The 18,285-nt window shown below is 36.8% G+C and overlaps 1 protein-coding gene and 1 long non-coding RNA gene across 2 annotated transcripts in view; one reads left to right on the forward strand and one right to left on the reverse strand.

The window, feature by feature from the left end:
- LOC144650780 (uncharacterized) overlaps positions 1 to 18,285 on the reverse strand; it is a 207,753-nt gene that overhangs the window by 35,288 nt on the left and 154,180 nt on the right. The window lies entirely within an intron of this gene.
- Positions 2,270 to 16,678, forward strand: LOC144650762 (ephrin-B2a-like). Its single transcript, XM_078510510.1, has 6 exons — positions 2,270 to 2,643; positions 11,155 to 11,459; positions 11,957 to 12,058; positions 13,341 to 13,565; positions 14,185 to 14,263; positions 15,185 to 16,678. The coding sequence occupies exons 1-6, from the start codon at positions 2,528 to 2,530 to the stop codon at positions 15,264 to 15,266; spliced, it is 909 nt and encodes a 302-aa protein (XP_078366636.1). The 5' UTR covers positions 2,270 to 2,527; the 3' UTR covers positions 15,267 to 16,678.

Here is an 18,285-nt window from a genome sequence, read left to right on the forward strand (position 1 = left end):
GTCTTAGCGTTGAGAACAAAACGGCAGTCGTCTGGGTGGATAAATTTATGTCGCAGGTTTATCTTCCCAGAATAGGTGACCAATGTGTTATTTTCGTTTAGTCTTGGAAATGACTTTCAGGGCGTCGCATTTTGTGGTACAGTCCCGCATTTAAAAATGTTACCTATTGAATTAAGGATTCTTATTTTATCTTTACAACGTTGGTTTAATTGTCGGGAAACTGGACGAATTTCTCGAAATTTGTTGTATCTTTTAGCTGGGTGCAGTTGTTGACTGTTTTCTGTGGTTTCCCGGAAGACTGGACATTGTACAAGACAAACGGAGCCTCGGTTCCGACCGCAGACGTTAGAGTTTTGTTTTCGTTAATGCGTCAAGTATTCCACACCTTTTGCTTTCCGTTTTCTTCCCAATTCACTCGTCTTTTTTGTTATAAGATTAATTTGCGGGTTTCAGTTAATGGAGCATTAAAACCAATCAATACGCCTTGTGGGAAAACTTGGCAGCAATATATGCGGTATGGTATTTTGTGCCATACAGAACGAAAAAGAAAACAAGTTCATTATTACATCTTTCCTTCTCTGAAAATGAAATTATTTTAATATCTCTTCTAAACTGAATTCTTCCCTTCGCTATTTTCAAAGGATAAACATTTTCTAAAAACCATACTAGTTGTACAGATCTTATTTTTATTCCTCCCCTCCCTCACAAAAATTTTCAGAATTTAAACTTCCTCTTTAGCTTCCGAGCTCGAAGTACGTGACTACTGTGACTTGTTGTTTTATAGTTCGGCCAGCTGCGAGTTTTAGGAAAGAAACGAAGACTCTTCGGAAAACAGCGCACGAAAAATTTATATCACTGACAACGCCGGAAAAGTAAAAAAAATTCGCTTCTAGGGTCGAACCATTATTTTCCTGGAGGTGGGGGGGGGGGGGGTATGACAAATTTTCCCCTTGGAAACTTGTTTATTTAAATTATGCACCTATGCAATATTTTTTTTTCGTCCCTTACTCGTTTGAAACCACCAAACAATTTTCACAAAGAGAATATAAGAAGACTCAGTCTAAATCATTCAGAATCATTCTGAAACCACGGATGGGCTGAAACTTCTCCAATTAAATATTAAAACACCTGTCCCACATATATCAAATTTGATATGATGTACCGTCTTCCTCAGTATTCTATAAATAAACCCGGTCACGAAAACGGCTGCTACGATGCACTTCTGTCTTGTTTCCACTACTCCGTTGATTTTTATCTTTTTGACTGCTTTTGTTTTTATTGTTGCTCTCTCTGCTTGTGTAAACACTCTAACACCTAGATGGTAAGGTAAGGTAAAGTCTGTGTCCGAGCCATGAGACTCATACAGCCGGAGCTTATCCCGGTTTCCGTAGCATTACGCGACTAGGAGTATTGCTACTCCCCCCTGGATGGGATGCTAGTCCATCGCAGGGTTACCCCCCAGCAGTAATTTCGCCGGTACCCATTTATACACCTGGGTGGAGAGAGGCACTGTGAGAGTAAAGTATCTTGCCCAAGAACACAACGCAGCGCCCCGGCCAGGCCTCGAACCCGGGCCGTTCGACTCGGAGTCGAGCGCGCTAACCATTAGGCCACCGCGCCTCACACACTAACACCTAGAAGTCTTTGTTAAAATGCTTAGAGCTAGTCAGGCGATGTGGCTAGAAATCTTCGGTTTTTCTTTCATCGTGAAACCAAATCAGTCCTTTGCCGGCGCGAACGGGAACTTATTTTGACGAGTTACGTAAACCCGGACGTAAAACATGAAAAAATGTCGAACATATGAAAAATATTTCCTCGGCTGTGGATTTTCAAAAGACGGGAGTACCGCCATTTTAAAACAAGGAAATAGACGAATACCCAGAGGAATGCGAGGGTTCGTATGAAGTCTATAATTATTGTCCAAATTTTATGTTTTATATATGCATAGTCACGTTTTGGGGGATTGAATATTAATAATTTGAGGGGGAGGATGAGCTCACCGGCTGTATTCCCGAGGATTAATATGGGATTTTGAACAAGAAAGTGAGAATTTTACGATCAGAATAATAATAAAAAAATCGTAGACATTTCAGAAATGGGAGATTCAAGAGATGACGAGTATTTCGTTATCTTGCTTTCTTTTTCGTAAGAGGAAACGGAAGTTAAAGTATCCATGACGAGTGGTTTTGGCGCCAAACAAAACTTTTCACCTCATTCGATTTTTGACCAATCAAATGGCGAGGAAGGAAGATGATATCGACAAGCCTTCGCCACATCCCCCGTAAAACACAACATCAGACGCGACGGTATTTAGTTTCGAAATACGGGGTGGATTTTACGCGTGATATCCAGGCGATTACGCTGTGACCTTTGAGACGAAGAAAGCGAAAGTTTTCCTCTTGATTTCGTATCGTTAGTATCGTGATAAATACACGTACAATTGTCTTCGAGTTTGAATACGCGCTTTACACATCATTATTGTTGTGGCCGGCGGGCTTGATTCACCGACACAACTACTGCACGAAACATGGGACGTGAGCTTTATCTTGTTCTAGCGCTGACCTGCGTTTATTTGGAACTAGGTCTATTTATAAATGGAGCAGTTCTGTATCCGTCTGTCCAATGGAGCTTCCAAAATCCTGGGTAAGTAACTTGCGTAAACTTAACGCTTTCTTTCACAACTACCCGCTGTAGTGAAACCACATGCTAAATTAAAAAGCTACACGGAAAATTTTTCGGGAATATTGTTAGCTTTCCTTACCTCTAAGGGTTTACAACACTTAACAAAGGATCGGGACACGGAATTTAACAGCACTTGCTAAAGTGATTGTATATTTTGTTGAGAAGAATGAATCTAAACGACTACAATTATATCGTAGTGGAAAATGTGTAAGCTAAATACAAACCACAACACGCGAATGCAAATGAGCTACCGTTTTTGATTCTCTTGAGCGAACAGATGGAAAGTTTCTTATTTATCGTTCCATTCAGGATTTATAAAACCCATTGCGTTCGAATGAAAAGGTACTTCTAAAATAAAGGTACTTCTAATAATTTTGACGCTGTAGCTCAGAAAACAATTGACTTGCAGCACGACTGACAGAAATACTACGCTGAATTGCAGATCAAGTTTCACTGCGTTTCAGACAAACGTGCACTTTCCCTACACCGGAATATTCTAAATTTAGCAACGTCTTGTTAAAGAAATAATGAAATATTGAAGGTCGTGGAATATTCTTGGAGTTAGCTATAGCTGATGTATAAGAATTGGTAGTATGATGAAAGTTCTGACGAAAGTAAACTCTAAGAATAAATATTTATGCAAGGCCATCGTCATGCGAGTTCTCTTGAGAGCAGACTTGAAACAACCTCATAGCTTACAAGCTTTCAGCACAACAAAAGTCTACAAGCCTAGCTTGCTTTGAGGCAAAAATTATAATATAAAGCCGCAGAATTTTGGTGGTTTTCACGGCAAAGCATAAACATGCTTAGAGTAAAGTGTGTTCGAATAAATATTTTCTGAGAAAATATAGCAGACTGGCTGAAATATAATACTGGCATTTCGCCATATACACAAGACGTTTTCTTGCTGTTTTTTGTCGCTAAAGGGATAATCTGCTGCTAGAACTTCCTTCTTTGCTAGCCCCTCAATTTATCTTAAGAATTATGCTATTTTCAGAAGTGAATATTTATAGAAAGGGAAGTTCAATTTTTCTTAAAATCTATACATTTTATTAGCAAACAGGGATGAAAAATAATAATTAAATTCAAGGATACATGTTTTGATGCAGCTGTTTTTAAGACAGTATAAAAATTCATTGATTATATTTTTTTCAAACCCTTTAGACTAGACCTTTATTCTGAATTGCAAGAAAAAAATTAGTTGTCTGTTTGTACTAATGTACACTTGTACAGGAACTGGAAGACAAACAATTTGTACAATCCCACTTTCTCTTTATTGACACAATGCCTAGAAATTAAAACAGAAAAAAAATCGGTGGCTGTCATAAGCTTATTATTACTTTGCCAACTTTGGCTGAAAGTGAACTGTCCTATAAGGTTAAATATAAATTCAAAATTAATACTACACAACTTGAAGTATTCATCTGCAACACAACCTTTTTTATACTCAACATTCACTAAAACCTTTTTGCAAGAAACTGTCACATGCAGATGGATTGAAAATATCACTAGGAACATACAATTTCACTTTTGCATCGCATCATCTGACGTGATGATTTCAAAATTTTATTAATTATGAACACAAGGTCTGCAGCCTCTACGACATGTAGTTCACAAGTGGCGCCCGTTTTATGAGGTCCAAATAGGCGTAGAAATTTCTGTAGAGCTGTACGTTTCGTTTTATGAGGTCCAAATAGGCGTAGAAATTTCTGTAGAGCTGTACGTTTCTACACATTACATGATTCCTAATCCATAAGTGGGTAGCTCTGGAAATCATGCGAGTTTAAAATAAGAGTTAAAAATGAAACGTAGAGCCGTAGAAGCGTAGATTTTAGAATGAAAACGTAGAGCCGTAGAACCGTAGAGTTAAGAATGAAAATGTAGAGCTGTAGAAGCGTAGAGTTTAGAATGAACTAAAAACGTAGAGCCGTAGAAGGGTAGAGTTAAGTACATAGCGTATAGTACACTTCTACAAGCCTACTTCTGTACGTCAATGTTCATTCTAAACTCTACGCTTCTACAACTCTTGAAAGCGTAGAGCTGTAGAAGCGTAGAGTATAAAGTACACAGCGTAAAGGACACTTCAACAAACCTGCCTGTTCATTTTAAACTATACGCTTCTACGGCTATACGTTTTTAGTTCATTCTAAACTCTACGCTTCTACAGCTCTACATTTTCATTCTTAACTCTACGGTTCTACGGCTCTACGTTTTCATTCTAAAATCTACGTTTTCTAAACGGTACGCTTATTATTATACAACGTTATACAGCTCTACGTTCTCATTCTAAACTGTACGCTTTTACGGTTCTACGTTTTACTTTTTAATTGTACGCTTCTAAGGCTCTACGTTTTTAATCTCAAGTATATGCTTCTACGAGTCTACTTTTTTTTATTGTAAACGGTATGCTTCTGCGGTTCAAGTCGTTTTTATTCTAAATTGTACGCTTCCACGAGACTACGTTTTTATTCTAAACTGTACGCTTCTGCGGGTCTACGTTTTTATTCTAAATTGTACACTTCTACAAGTCTATGTTTTCATTCTAAACTGCACGCTTTTGCAGCACTTCATTTTATATTGACGATAAAACGAAGTTATTTGGCAATAAACACAAGGTTTGAGAACGGGCAAAATTAATTTTCATTTGTATTACACAAGGAATAATAGCCTGCGTGGCAGGCGTAAAACTCCCCCTCCCTCCCCTTTCGACGCCTGCTACGCAGGCTAAAGGAATAATAGAATGTAAACGTAGAGTTATAGAAGCGTAGCTCTAGTTAAGAATTATAATGTAGACCCGTAGACGTGTCGAGTTAAAATGAAAATGTAGACCCATAGAAGCATACAGGTTAGAATAGTACGGAATAAGAACATAGGGCCGTAGAAGCGTAGAGTTTAGAATAAAAAAGAAGACCTGTAGAAGGGTACCGTTAAGTTTGCAATTATAGGGCTGTAGACGCGTGGCGTTTACAATGAAAACTTAAAGTTGCAAAAACGCATAGTTTAAAATGAAAATGGAGCAGTGGTAGAAGCCTCGAGTTAAGAAGGAAAACGTAAAGCCGTAGAAGTGTGCAGTTTAAAATGAAAACGTTGAGCCGTAGAGTTTAGAATGAAAACCTTGGGCCGTAGAAGCGTAGAGTTTAGAATGAAAACGTAGAGCCGTAGAAGCGTAGCGTTTAGAATAAAAACGTAGAGCCGTAGGACTGTGGTGTTTTGAATGAAAACGTTGAGCCGTAGAACCGTAGACTTTAGAATGAAAACGTTGGGCCGTAGAACCGTAGAGTTTAGAATGAAAATGTTAGGGTGTAGAAGCGTAGAGTTTAGAATGAAAACGTAGAGCCGTAGAGTTAAGAATGAAAACGTTAGGGTGTAGAAGCGTAGAGTTTAGAATGAAAACGTAGAGCTGTAGAAGCCTAGAGTTTAGAATGAAAACGTAGAGCCGTAGAAGTGTACAGTTTAGAATAAAAACGTTGAGCCGTAGAACTGTACAGTTTAGAATGAAAACGTAGAGCCGTAGAAGTGTACAGTTTAGAATAAAAACGTTAAGTCGTAGAAGTGTACAGTTTAGAATGAAAATGCATGTAGAGCCGTAGAACCGTAGAGTTTAGAATAAAACGTTAGGCTGTAGAACCGTAGAGTTTAGAATGAAAACGTAGAGCCGTAGAACCGTAGAGTTTAGAATAAAACGTTAGGCTGTAGAACCGTAGAGTTTAGAATGAAAACGTAGAGCCGTAGAACCGTAGAGTTTAGAATGAAAACGTAGAGCCGTAGAAGTGTAGAGTTTAGAAAGAAAACGTAGAGCCGTAGAAGTGTAGAGTTTAGAAAGAAAACGTAGAGCCGTAGAACCGTAGAGTTTAGAATAAAACGTAGAGCCGTAGAACCGTAGAGTTTAGAATGAAAACGCATGTAGAGCCGTAGAACCGTAGAGTTAAGAATAAAACGTTAGGCTGTAGAAACCGGAGAGTTTAGAACGAAAACGTAGAGCCGTAGAACCGTAGAGTTTAGAATGCAAACGTAGAGCCGTAGAACCGTAGAGTTTAGAATGCAAACGTAGAGCCGTAGAACCGTAGAGTTTAGAATGAAAACGTAGAGCCGTAGAACCGTAGAGTTTAGAATGCAAACGTAGAGCCGTAGAACCGTAGAGTTTAGAATGAAAACGTAGAGCCGTAGAAGCGTAGAGTTTAGAATGCAAACGTAGAGCCGTAGAACCGTAGAGTTTAGAATGAAAACGTAGAGCTGTAGAAGCGTAGAGTTTAGAATGAAAACGTAGAGCCGTAGAAGTGAACAGTTTAGAATAAAAACGTTGAGCCGTAGAACTGTACAGTTTAGAATGAAAACGTAGAGCCGTAGAAGTGTACAGTTTAGAATAAAAACGTTAAGTCGTAGAAGTGTACAGTTTAGAATGAAAATGCATGTAGAGCCGTAGAACCGTAGAGTTTAGAATAAAACGTTAGGCTGTAGAACCGTAGAGTTTAGAATGAAAACGTAGAGCCGTAGAACCGTAGAGTTTAGAATAAAACGTTAGGCTGTAGAACCGTAGAGTTTAGAATGAAAACGTAGAGCCGTAGAACCGTAGAGTTTAGAATGAAAACGTAGAGCCGTAGAAGTGTAGAGTTTAGAAAGAAAACGTAGAGCCGTAGAAGTGTAGAGTTTAGAAAGAAAACGTAGAGCCGTAGAACCGTAGAGTTTAGAATAAAACGTAGAGCCGTAGAACCGTAGAGTTTAGAATGAAAACGTAGAGCCGTAGAACCGTAGAGTTTAGAATAAAACGTTAGGCTGTAGAACCGTAGAGTTTAGAATGAAAACGTAGAGCCGTAGAACCGTAGAGTTTAGAATAAAACGTTAGGCTGTAGAACCGTAGAGTTTAGAACGAAAACGTAGAGCCGTAGAACCGTAGAGTTTAGAATGCAAACGTAGAGCCGTAGAACCGTAGAGTTTAGAATGCAAACGTAGAGCCGTAGAACCGTAGAGTTTAGAATGCAAACGTAGAGCCGTAGAACCGTAGAGTTTAGAATGCAAACGTAGAGCCGTAGAACCGTAGAGTTTAGAATGAAAACGTAGAGCCGTAGAAGTGTAGAGTTTAGAATGCAAACGTAGAGCCGTAGAACCGTAGAGTTTAGAATGAAAACGTAGAGCCGTAGAACCGTAGAGTTTAGAATGAAAACGTAGAGCCGTAGAACCGTAGAGTTTAGAATGAAAACGTAGAGCGTTGAAGTGAAGAGTTTAGAAAGAAAACGTAAAGCATTGATAACGAAAAGTTTAGAATGAAAACGCCTGTACTAATCTACGGCTATACGCATTTTCAAAAGCTACTGTCTTATCTGTGAGAACTGTACTAAGTAGAAGCGTAGAGCTCTACGAAAATCTCTACGCCTATTCGGACCTCATAAAACGTGCCTGGTATAGTAGTTCAAGATGGAGGTTTTTCCAGTTTACTTTTGCAGGGCACATTGTGACACAGTTTACTTATTCAGGTAGATAAGTGTAAGTTGTTAGTGGGTTGAAAGTTGTTTGAAGGAATTTATGAAAATGCTTTTCCATTTACTAAAAATAGATATATATTAGCTGCAACACAAATGAAATGCTATTGCAATTAACATATCATACATGACTTAACAAAAACAGTAGCTAATATGTTGTGTGTGTTGCTTGCTTTCATGAGATAATTTAATAAAGCCAGAGTTTCTCGTCAGGGTGCCATATAAAAGTTATTTACCTTTGTTTGGTAACAGTGGAGGAATTGTGTATATATTTGTCACATGCAGACAACTGTCTTTCTCATAGTTTCCGATCAGATGTTGAAAAGATATGATCAAAATTTCATCACAATACTCGGAATCTTTTGTGTCCAGCTAATCTATTGTTGATGATGATCAATGCGGGTTTTAAGCAGAAGCGGCATATCTTAAGCTGTTGGCTATTGAAGTATTTTGGCAAATAATTTTTTTTTTAAGTTGGAACTTGTCCATGCATTATTTTTCACCAGATGCCATTTTTTTGTGTGTTAAATTCTGAGATACGCCTTTTTGAAAACTGGAAGGATGTGAAATTATAGGGGTTAAATAATCCCAGATAATAATGGGATGAACAATGCAATATATTTTAAGACACCAAAATGCCTCAAGTGTTGCGTCTTGGAATTTTTAAATATGAGTCACTGATTTTATCATAAGATTGTCGGATTTTTGGATGTATACTCTGTGTCCATAAGTAGCTCATTGGGCAAAACTTTAAAATCACTTTGTAGGTTATAAATAAAAGCGCTCATGCTTGATAATTCTACATGGTAGTTATTAAGCAACATGCCATTTGAAATTATGAAATTAAGCCATGCGCTAATCAGGTGTGAATCTAAATAATTTGATGGCTGATAAGTGGAAACCACAACAGGATAAACCTTTGACCTTTGAATTTTATTAGGATCTTATCTCTAGGAGCAATGCTTAACTTGTTACTGTGTGGTTAAAACCACAAAACAGCCATGAAAAGTAAGGGTGTAATTTCTTTTAAGATGTACTTGATTACTGTGTGTGTGTGTGGTGAAGTTAAAAATTAAATAAGCACAGGTCTATTGTTTAACAATACTGCTGCTTACTGACGGACATGATACATGTACATCAGTTTAAGATTGCACGATAATTTAATTAACAGCTTCTTGCTTAAAGGCAGCCGGGTTGACCTTTATATGCTATAGAGAGAAAGCATAAGTTAATTAAAATGAATATGATATTGTGGTGGCTTAATTACAAGCTCCTTTGGCTGAAGTGCATTGTTACCAAAACCATTTATTTTAGATAACTTAATGGGCTTGGAACCACCACCAACCGCTGCGGCCAATCATGTTTTAACATGATAAGCTTATTGCAGGTACTCTAATATCTGCTCTGAGGTGCTTGGCTAACCCATTTTTGCACTATCATCTAAAGCCTTACAGTCAGATCTTGTTTTTATATTTCTTAACTTTGATGTCTATGTTGTGATTTCAATTTATCCTTGGATAAAAAATTTTCAAACCAGTTTGATTTCTGTTTTCCTTTGTCTCATATCAATTATTATAAGTTGAAACAAAGGAAAATAAAAATCAAACTGGTTTGAAAAATTTTTGAACCAAAAGCAATTTAGACCACAACATCTGCAATTATAAAACATGCTGTGATCACTATCTTCTTTCTCCTTAAGTTATCAATACAATATCAAACTGAAATATATTGAGAATACCATTGACCCTTTTACTACGCTTATTAGTTGAGTATGCGACAAGGGAAGTTTTGCGCCCAAGTTTAACTGTAAAACTCTGCTGTTGTCAGTGGCGACAGCTAATTTCCATTGAAAACAGCTCATGCTATTGACATCAGTGGTCTGTCACACTTTTCAGTGATTCAACTTTTGCACAAACAGGACTGTCGCCCGTGAAAACAACAGTCGAGTTTTAACAGTACATCTTGGGCGTGAAACTTCCCTTGTTGCATACTCAACTGATAAGTGTAGTAATACCATAATCCATCAGACAAATCCTGTTTTTATGTCTCTTAATATATCAGACATGCTAAGCTCTTCTAATTACGTATTTGGCAACACAAAAGCAAATTGGACATTATACTGTATACTTATTTTGTGTGATGGTTGCTCTTGGTGATCAAAAAAAAAAATGCTGATTCAGTAACAACTTTAAAAGCTCAGCTCAAATGTCCAGAATTTTTTCTATGTCCCAAGTTGCCCAAAATACAAAAAACAAGTGTGAATTTAAAGTGACCAAAATAAGATTGAAATACATACTCAAACATATTCCCTCATACGTTACCTGGGAGATTTCCCAACCAGGCTGGAGACTTCTGTCTGTATTGGCAGACTTCCAGGTGATCTGGGAGAGCTGGTTGGTAGGTTCTCTAATCCAAGTTCATGCAGAGCAATTACCGGCCGGGGGTAATTACATTTTGCAAAATGTAAATTAAAATAGCCTGTACATTGTATTTGGCCATCCCCTACACACATTTCCTCCACTGGAACATAATAGTTATTTGTCAATTGCCACAGCAATAATTATAAACTGTTTTTTCTCCTGAATCTCTCTCTTTTTTTCTCTTTCTTTTTTTTTTTTTTAAGAAATATCACAGATCTACTGATTATGAGAGACAATGTAGCTTACTGGGAAGCCCTATCAAAGGGATTCTGCATTTCCTTTTTTTTTATTTTTGATTATTTTTTGTTTTCAATAAACGCTGTTGTTGTTGAACTTCCCTTTTCATAAAAACCAAGAAAATGCTCCATAGAGTAAAGTCACACAATATAGTTAGTTTCGTGCTTGAGTCGGGCATGGTTGACGAGGATGACGATGAAAACTTCGATATCAAACTATAAACGACATCAGTAGGCTTTGTATAATTTAGCATAGATTAGATAAGTACATGTATCCTACTCGCTTTTTGTGTCTTGCATTTTACTCGCTAATAAATGCCTACTTAATTTATCTTTTAGATTTAAAGAAGGGGCCTTGCGTTTAAATGTTTTACCGATGTCAAAAGTGAACATTATCTGCCCTCACATGGCAACCTCTCTGGTGAAAACACAGGACACTAGCAGTAATTTACGCTATGAAAACTTTTGGATAGTTGATAACTCAAGTTACCATTCCTGTGATGTCAATACAAACATCACAGAGAACAAGCTTCTCTTTAAGTGCGACAAGCCACGACAGATATATTTTGAGCAGCTTGTTTTCCAGTCCCATGGTATGGACAATTCCCTTGTATTTACCAAAGGAAAGACATACTACTTTATTTGTAAGTATTTTTTTCTTATCTTACAGTATAAAATAGCTGGGATTTTTGCAAGACAAAATTATTTTTCTCATAGAATTAAGCATTTTCTTTATCAGCAGGACACATCAACTGATTTTTTGGGCTTGTGTAAATGCATGAAGAAGTGGAAGAAGACTGCATGCATCTGCTTCAATGTGGCATGGCTTCAATCTGATCTTTATAAGATTTATGAAGTCTCCCCCTTCCCCCTCCCCAATCTTTTAAACGTATGTTTCCTTGAACCAATGTTTTTTCTTTGGAGATCAAGAAATCAAGATTCTGCTGTGAAAGGAAAGGAAAGTTTAACAAACAAATTTAACCTAAAATGAGTTTACTGAGTTCTGTAAACCTAGCTAGCAGGCCAAGCTTATGCAATTTCCTTGGAAGTCACAGATTTGAAAACCTAGTGAGGAGGAATATGTAAAATAATTGTTAGCTAATAATGCAATCTGATTTGTTTATTTGGTTTTCATCTTCAGCCACTTCAACTGGGTTACAAGATTCACTTGATAATAAAAACCAAGGACACTGCCATTCAGCAAACATGAAAATGGAAATATACATTTGCAAAGGGGCCCAGGGTAAGGTTCTTCAAGTTTTGTAAACATTACTTGTACTTGTACAATCCAATCTTGAAAACAAGATGGTGAGCAATTTTAGCATAAGATTGGGCAATGTGATTTGTCAGTAATATTCCACACTTAACGCTTAGTAAATAGTTAGATGGTGTTGACTTTTTTGATCCTGGCAGTATGCAGGTACATTTATCAGCTTCATACATCTACAATCTTGGACAATCATCACCATCTAACCCTTTAAGCACCAAGAGTGCCAACATTAAATTTCTCCTCACAACATCAGTACATAAACAAGAGAACAGGTTATGAGAATTGACAAAAAAATGATCACTCTAAGGAAAAGTACTTTGATTGTTTAACAAATTCTCCAAGTAATACTATAGAAAAAATGTATGGAAATAAGTAAGGAGAATTTGTGTTTTGATACAGGGGCTTATATAAAGGCCTAATAGACACGGTGTTATGTCATCAAAAGTGTGAAGTGAGAAATGAAGTCTAGCAGTACTTACCCTTCACCCCATTTCAATAATGGGAAAATGGCACATTATTTTTTGTTTTAGCGTGCATTCATCATTGATTTGGGGGAGGGGGGGGGAGAATTCATTTGAGTTCTTTTTTTTCCATCCAAGACTGTACGCTTCCCATGAGTCTTCACTGTAGCTCATTGACTTAAGCATTTTACTGGTGTGTAAAAGGTCACAGGGTCGATTTGAATTTGTGGTCTAATTATTCATGACAAACCTAATTATTACAGTTCACTGCTTTGGACAGTCTGCCAAACTTACTACTGATCATTGCTTCAGTTCTGCGCAATACTAATAGTTATTGCCAAGGCTGTGCTCTAAGAAAAATTACAAGGAGCCCAAAGGTTCCAATCTATGAGATGGAGGGTGCCCAACATAAAGCTTATATGAAAGAAATAAGATTATCTGGTCGCCCTGGGAGCACTAGCCCTGATTACAAGTTGCAAAGACCAGAGAGGGTGTTGGTCATATAGTTTTGCAAGAACCAGTCTACCGATAGGAACAAAAACGAAAGGCATTTAGTGACTTCAAGACTAGTTTATTTTCTTTGTTAGTTTAAACTCTTGAATTTATTCACTTAAATAAACAATTTTTGCAAACAAAAGCATGAGATCAACATGCAGGTTTGTTAGACCACAAGATACAAACAAAAAGCTCACCTGTAGTGTTTAATATTGTAAATGCTGGCAGTGCATGAAAGTACTTTGTATGTTAATGTTTTGAAATTATAATAATTATTTTTTTACTTTCCTTTATACTAGATGTACATTGTTCTGATGTCAAACCCACAACAGAGCCCTCACCTGATGTAGACAGCATGAGAATAAATCCAACTACAGCAGAACCAATCACAGCCAAAATAGAGACTGAACAGCCAACTTCCACAAGACAGCCATCACCCACTCAACTGAACAGCACCCAGACCCCAAATGGACCTGATGTAGGTTATTTGGTAAAGGATAAAGAAGAATCCTCTTTAATGAGTGGTAGGTTTCGAATCATTTGTGTCCCTTTTTATTAAATTTAAATGATGTTGTGCCTTTTTGAGATCAAGCAAGGCATCATGAGTAAAGAGGCGTCAAAGATTAGATAAGAGGGGAGGGATGGTTGAGTGAATTTTGATCTTATTTAGAACATTTATTTTTGTAACACTTTTTTGTCTTGTACAATCCCATTCTCTCATGTTTCAACACTCTTTCTTGCCCAAATCAAGAATAAGATGTGTAATACTTCTTCTTTCTTTTATGCAATTTCCCCCTTATTTTTGTCCAAATAATGTGTCATACAAACCCATTTGCTACTGTATTGCTACTGCTACTGACACATGTATGCTCCTATATGATAGCAAATATCTTCCAAAGTAAATGTAATAGTTATTATACCACGTCACTGAAAAACCTCATTCGGGGGGAAATATGAACATTTGTCCTATCAGTGCCGTTACATTTGATCTTCACCTGAAGAATGGGCCTTATTGAATGATGCCGCAATCCATATATGTACACCTGTATACACAACAACCAATCAATGTGCTTCGTATCATGAAGTACATTATTATGTTTTTCATTATAATATTTTAACATTGTGAATTTGTTATTCCTGCAGGTACTATTTGGATAGTTATTGTAGTGGTATTGGGAGCATTGCTGGCAGTCTCCTTTGGAATTAACTTTCATTTCTGGAGGTGTGTATAGAGTTATATATTTAATTTACTATTTTGACAACATTTTATTGTGCTGTTTAGTTTGACGTCTGTTTACTTGACAAAACGTTTACCCTAGTATCTAAGCCACCTAGTGGAAGCTAGTTTAACAAAGAACCTCCTACAAACCCAGGGGGGGTACTCCGGCTTGTAAATGACGGGGATGATTGAATGGAGGCAAAACTCAGGACCCCAAAAATCCCTAAGTCTTCCGACATTACCCAAAAAAATCCCTGGACCAAAAATAACCCTGAAAAAAATCCCTTGTCAAATTACCCCTAAATTGCCAGGAGGAGCAAAAACGCTCAAGTTTGATTATTCATCATACTATAAATACGCCAAGGCACTTAAGTTCATTTTTAATACCTAAAAAAAATTTCCTATTTGAATCAAGTCACCCAAAAAAATACTTGCCAAATTTTCCAACCCAAAAAAATCTCGGAATCGAAAATTTCAAACCCAAAAAAATCATTCGATCATCCCCGTCATTTACAAGCCGGAGTACCCCACCTGGGCCTACAAATATGTTAGCTTGTCTTGTAACAACACCTTAGTACTTGACCACAAAGATCCCAAGTTTTGATGAGAGTCAAATTTAAAGCAAGCTACAAAAATTTCCCCCAGAAACTACAAATACTTATATACATATTTTGTACATGTGCTGTCATAATTTCCGTATAGTAGAAAATTTTAGTGTGTGTTATTTTACTTGTGTACATGTTACAATCTATGAGGTAGTTTGGATGAACAGTTGCCCAGAACCTTTATTAAAATAAATTTCTGGATAATGAATTCTTTCAACTGCTGTCCAGCACAATAATATTACATGTGAATTTATTGTTTAGCCTTGCATGGTACATCATGTTAATTTTCTTTAATATATAGATATATATTTTTTTTCAGGAAGCAAAAGCAATCCGCACGTAAAAAGCCAAATTATGACAGAGGATGCAGCATGAGTCCTCCTTTAATGGAAAATGTGTGAAAATGTACCAACTTAAAATAGTTTGTTTTTAAATCTTTTAAAAAATATATGTAATTCCAGTTTTAGCAGTAAAAAGTGTCGGACTAGCATACCAAACAATGATAAAGGAAAGAAGGCGTTAGAACATCAAAAGTAGCTTTTAGGTTGGTTATAGGCAAACAAGTATTAAATTTTAGGTACAATAATAAATAAAAATCAAATTGTACATGTATGTTCTAATGCCATCTTCTAAATTGCTTTAGCAGCTTTTTGACAGCTAGTACTATAAAGCATGAAATTTTTGATAACCAAATATACTTTTAGCATTTTCAAAAATAAAAGGTACATAAGTAAAATAATTACAAGCACAATAGTATTTATATTGTAGTAAATAATTTTTAGAGTAAAGACGCGATGGCAAATATGAAAAAAAAACCAGCTCAGACTGAAGCCTGTACTAGCAAATGTTCCAGTGATTCTCAGAATCAGATTGAAAAATCAAAGTCTTGACAAGTAATTTTTCTATTCTACAGCCCCAATAGATCCTTTAATTTCTTTTCATAAGCTACACTGTACATACGAGTAAGCAGTGAATAGAAATGTATTTTTTTACATGTATTTATTTATTATATCATTGATTTTATTAATTATCTGATGATATTCCATACAAGTCCAGTAATAATTATGCTTAGTTCCCCTGAGGAGTTCAAAAAGGGTGGGCCAGTGTACACTGGGGAGTAGATACATGTTGTATGTCCCTTTTTTTCCAACAAGTGAGAATGGGAGGCACAATCGTTTTAGCCCTTCAAGCCTCATCTTTTTTCAGCCATTGACAGGGAGAGGTGAAGTTAAGCTTTCTGGACTTCTCCCCTAGCTCTGTAACTGTAAATGTAGTTTATTTGTTTAGTAAACAGATAAATAAACCAACTGTATTACAAAAGGGTGACGTAAATAATATAAAGAAACCGTGCCCTCAACTGGTTATCGAGTGAAAGGATAAGTGATTAGTCGTATTTTTGTTGTGTTTTTGTTGCTTTGTATTGTTTATTGTTTTCATAGTAAGTTCCAGTTGGAGTAGCTTTTTGCAGTTTTGTTAGGAATGAACTAATCAATACAAAATTAATGTTCCAATGTTTTATAGTCATCCTCAAAATCCTATATTGAGTAGTTTCCTATAAAACGTGGTTTGGGCTCCTCACGTAATGTACCCCCCCCCCCCCCTCCATGACTACTGTATGTTGTGATTTACATGTACATAATGAGTTACTCATTTTGTCTTATGTCGAAGTGATTTTACAACAAGTTTATTGCATAGAGTCATAGAGAAGCCTTATGCTGTAATTTTGCAGGTAAACTTGCATGAACATAATTATGTGATGTGAATATGAAAATTGTAAAATAACAGCATTATAAATAAATGAAGCGTTCATTGTCTGCTCTTTTAATGTTACCTTGGACCAATTTAGAAAGTTGTAGTTTATCAAGTTTGTATGCACCTGATTGAAGAATCCTTTACCCATGAAAAGCATAAATCATAAACGATGCAACCCAAATGTTTACTGGGAAATCGGAAAAAGTAAATTATCTTTGTCGGCGACAAAATAAACATGATAATAAGACTGTTCGCAAAAATCATGCTCTAAAGGCTCTCAAGAAAGAAAATATCTTAATTGGGAATATTTCAAAGCGTTCCAATGCTGTCTACCCAGAATCCCAATCGGTATTATCGTTCGTAGTTCATGCTTTTCACAGGGTCAACGTTTCTTCAATTAGGTGTATAGAGCGGTTTTCACTTGAGTGTCGAAAGTAATTTGTGTTTGCTTTGGTTTTGCATTGCTACGCTCAGTGATTGGTTTAAAAATCTCGCGCCACTTTCGCAGCCAATCAGAACTGAAACCAAAACCAATCGTGTCTCGCTCGCGCACGTTTTCCCGCGCTTCGTGCCGGCTACATGTACTTGCTTCGAGTTTTGATTGGTTCGCTGGATTGTCTGTGTCCTTTATGATTGGCTAGAGTAATTACTTTGCTTTTGGTTTTACGACATTCAATTGAAAACTGTTCTATCGATGCCGTACATTATATATTACCAATCATGGTAAAAGGACCGAGTGGTATGGTATCTCTGACAAATACGGAATCCGGTCGTTTCGCCTACAAGTTGTTTCGCCTACAGGTCGATTCGCCTACAGTGAAGTCGGTTCGCCTACACAACAACCTGAGTTGTTTCGCCTACATTGAAGTCGATTCGCCTACCTCAAAGCTTGCAATTGCTATATTCCAAAAGATAGAAGAGAGGAATACCTAAATAAAGTTCAATATTAATAAAGTTAACCTAACTTGATGGTGTGTGTGTGTTATTTTCGCCGAAGCGTGGTACGTGTGTGTTATTTTCGCCGAAGCAAACAAGTAAAGAGCGAGCAGACTAAGTTCTAATTTGTCACACACCATCATTTAACTTTATTTTGTCACACGCGTTATTGCTAAGTAAGTTGTTTAACCATGCAGTTGAACAGTGGCCCGTGCAAGGTAATTGTAATTTTTTTTCCTGTTTCTTTATTACAGTGTATAAACATTTTCTATTGTTTAATTTGTACTTGCGACTTTCTTGACAGTAACAGCTAATTACTTCCATAAAGATAACTTTCGCTCGCGCGTGCAAACATGAGGAGTTGATATGATTTATTAGTAGAAACTCAGCTGTGTTCTATTGGAAATCCGCGAATCTGATTGGTTCTCCCACTGTTTTCTATTCGCCGATAGAAAACAGTCGCGTTCGCGAGTAGTTCTTTAAGCGGTAAATTTTCTTGATTTTTGTCTTCAAAGTGCACAATACGATTGTAGGTTTTGGACTGAAATCCTTAGAGTTTCTACTAAAACAATTAGACTACTCGCCCTCGTTTTCTATGAGCGATAGTCAACTCGGCTGCGCCTCGTTGACTATTTGCTCATAGAAAACTCGGGCTCGTAGTCTAATTGTTAAATAGCATTTGCCACTTAAGAAATTGTAGCAAAAACTAGTTTGAATTAAGTGCAAAGAGTA

The sequence above is a fragment of the Oculina patagonica genome, chromosome 4 (genome assembly GCF_052425735.1).
Source record: "Oculina patagonica isolate OP01 chromosome 4, crgOcupat, whole genome shotgun sequence".
Lineage (NCBI taxonomy): Eukaryota > Metazoa > Cnidaria > Anthozoa > Scleractinia > Oculinidae > Oculina > Oculina patagonica.

Coding starts and splice junctions, on each gene's coding strand:
- LOC144650762 (XM_078510510.1), top strand. CDS start 2,528: ATGGGACGTGAGCTTTATCTTGTTCTAGCGCTGACCTGCGTTTATTTG. Junction 11,460..11,956: donor AAAGACATACTACTTTATTT/GTAAGTATTTTT, acceptor TTTCATCTTCAG/CCACTTCAACTGGGTTACAA. Junction 13,566..14,184: donor AGAATCCTCTTTAATGAGTG/GTAGGTTTCGAA, acceptor TTATTCCTGCAG/GTACTATTTGGATAGTTATT.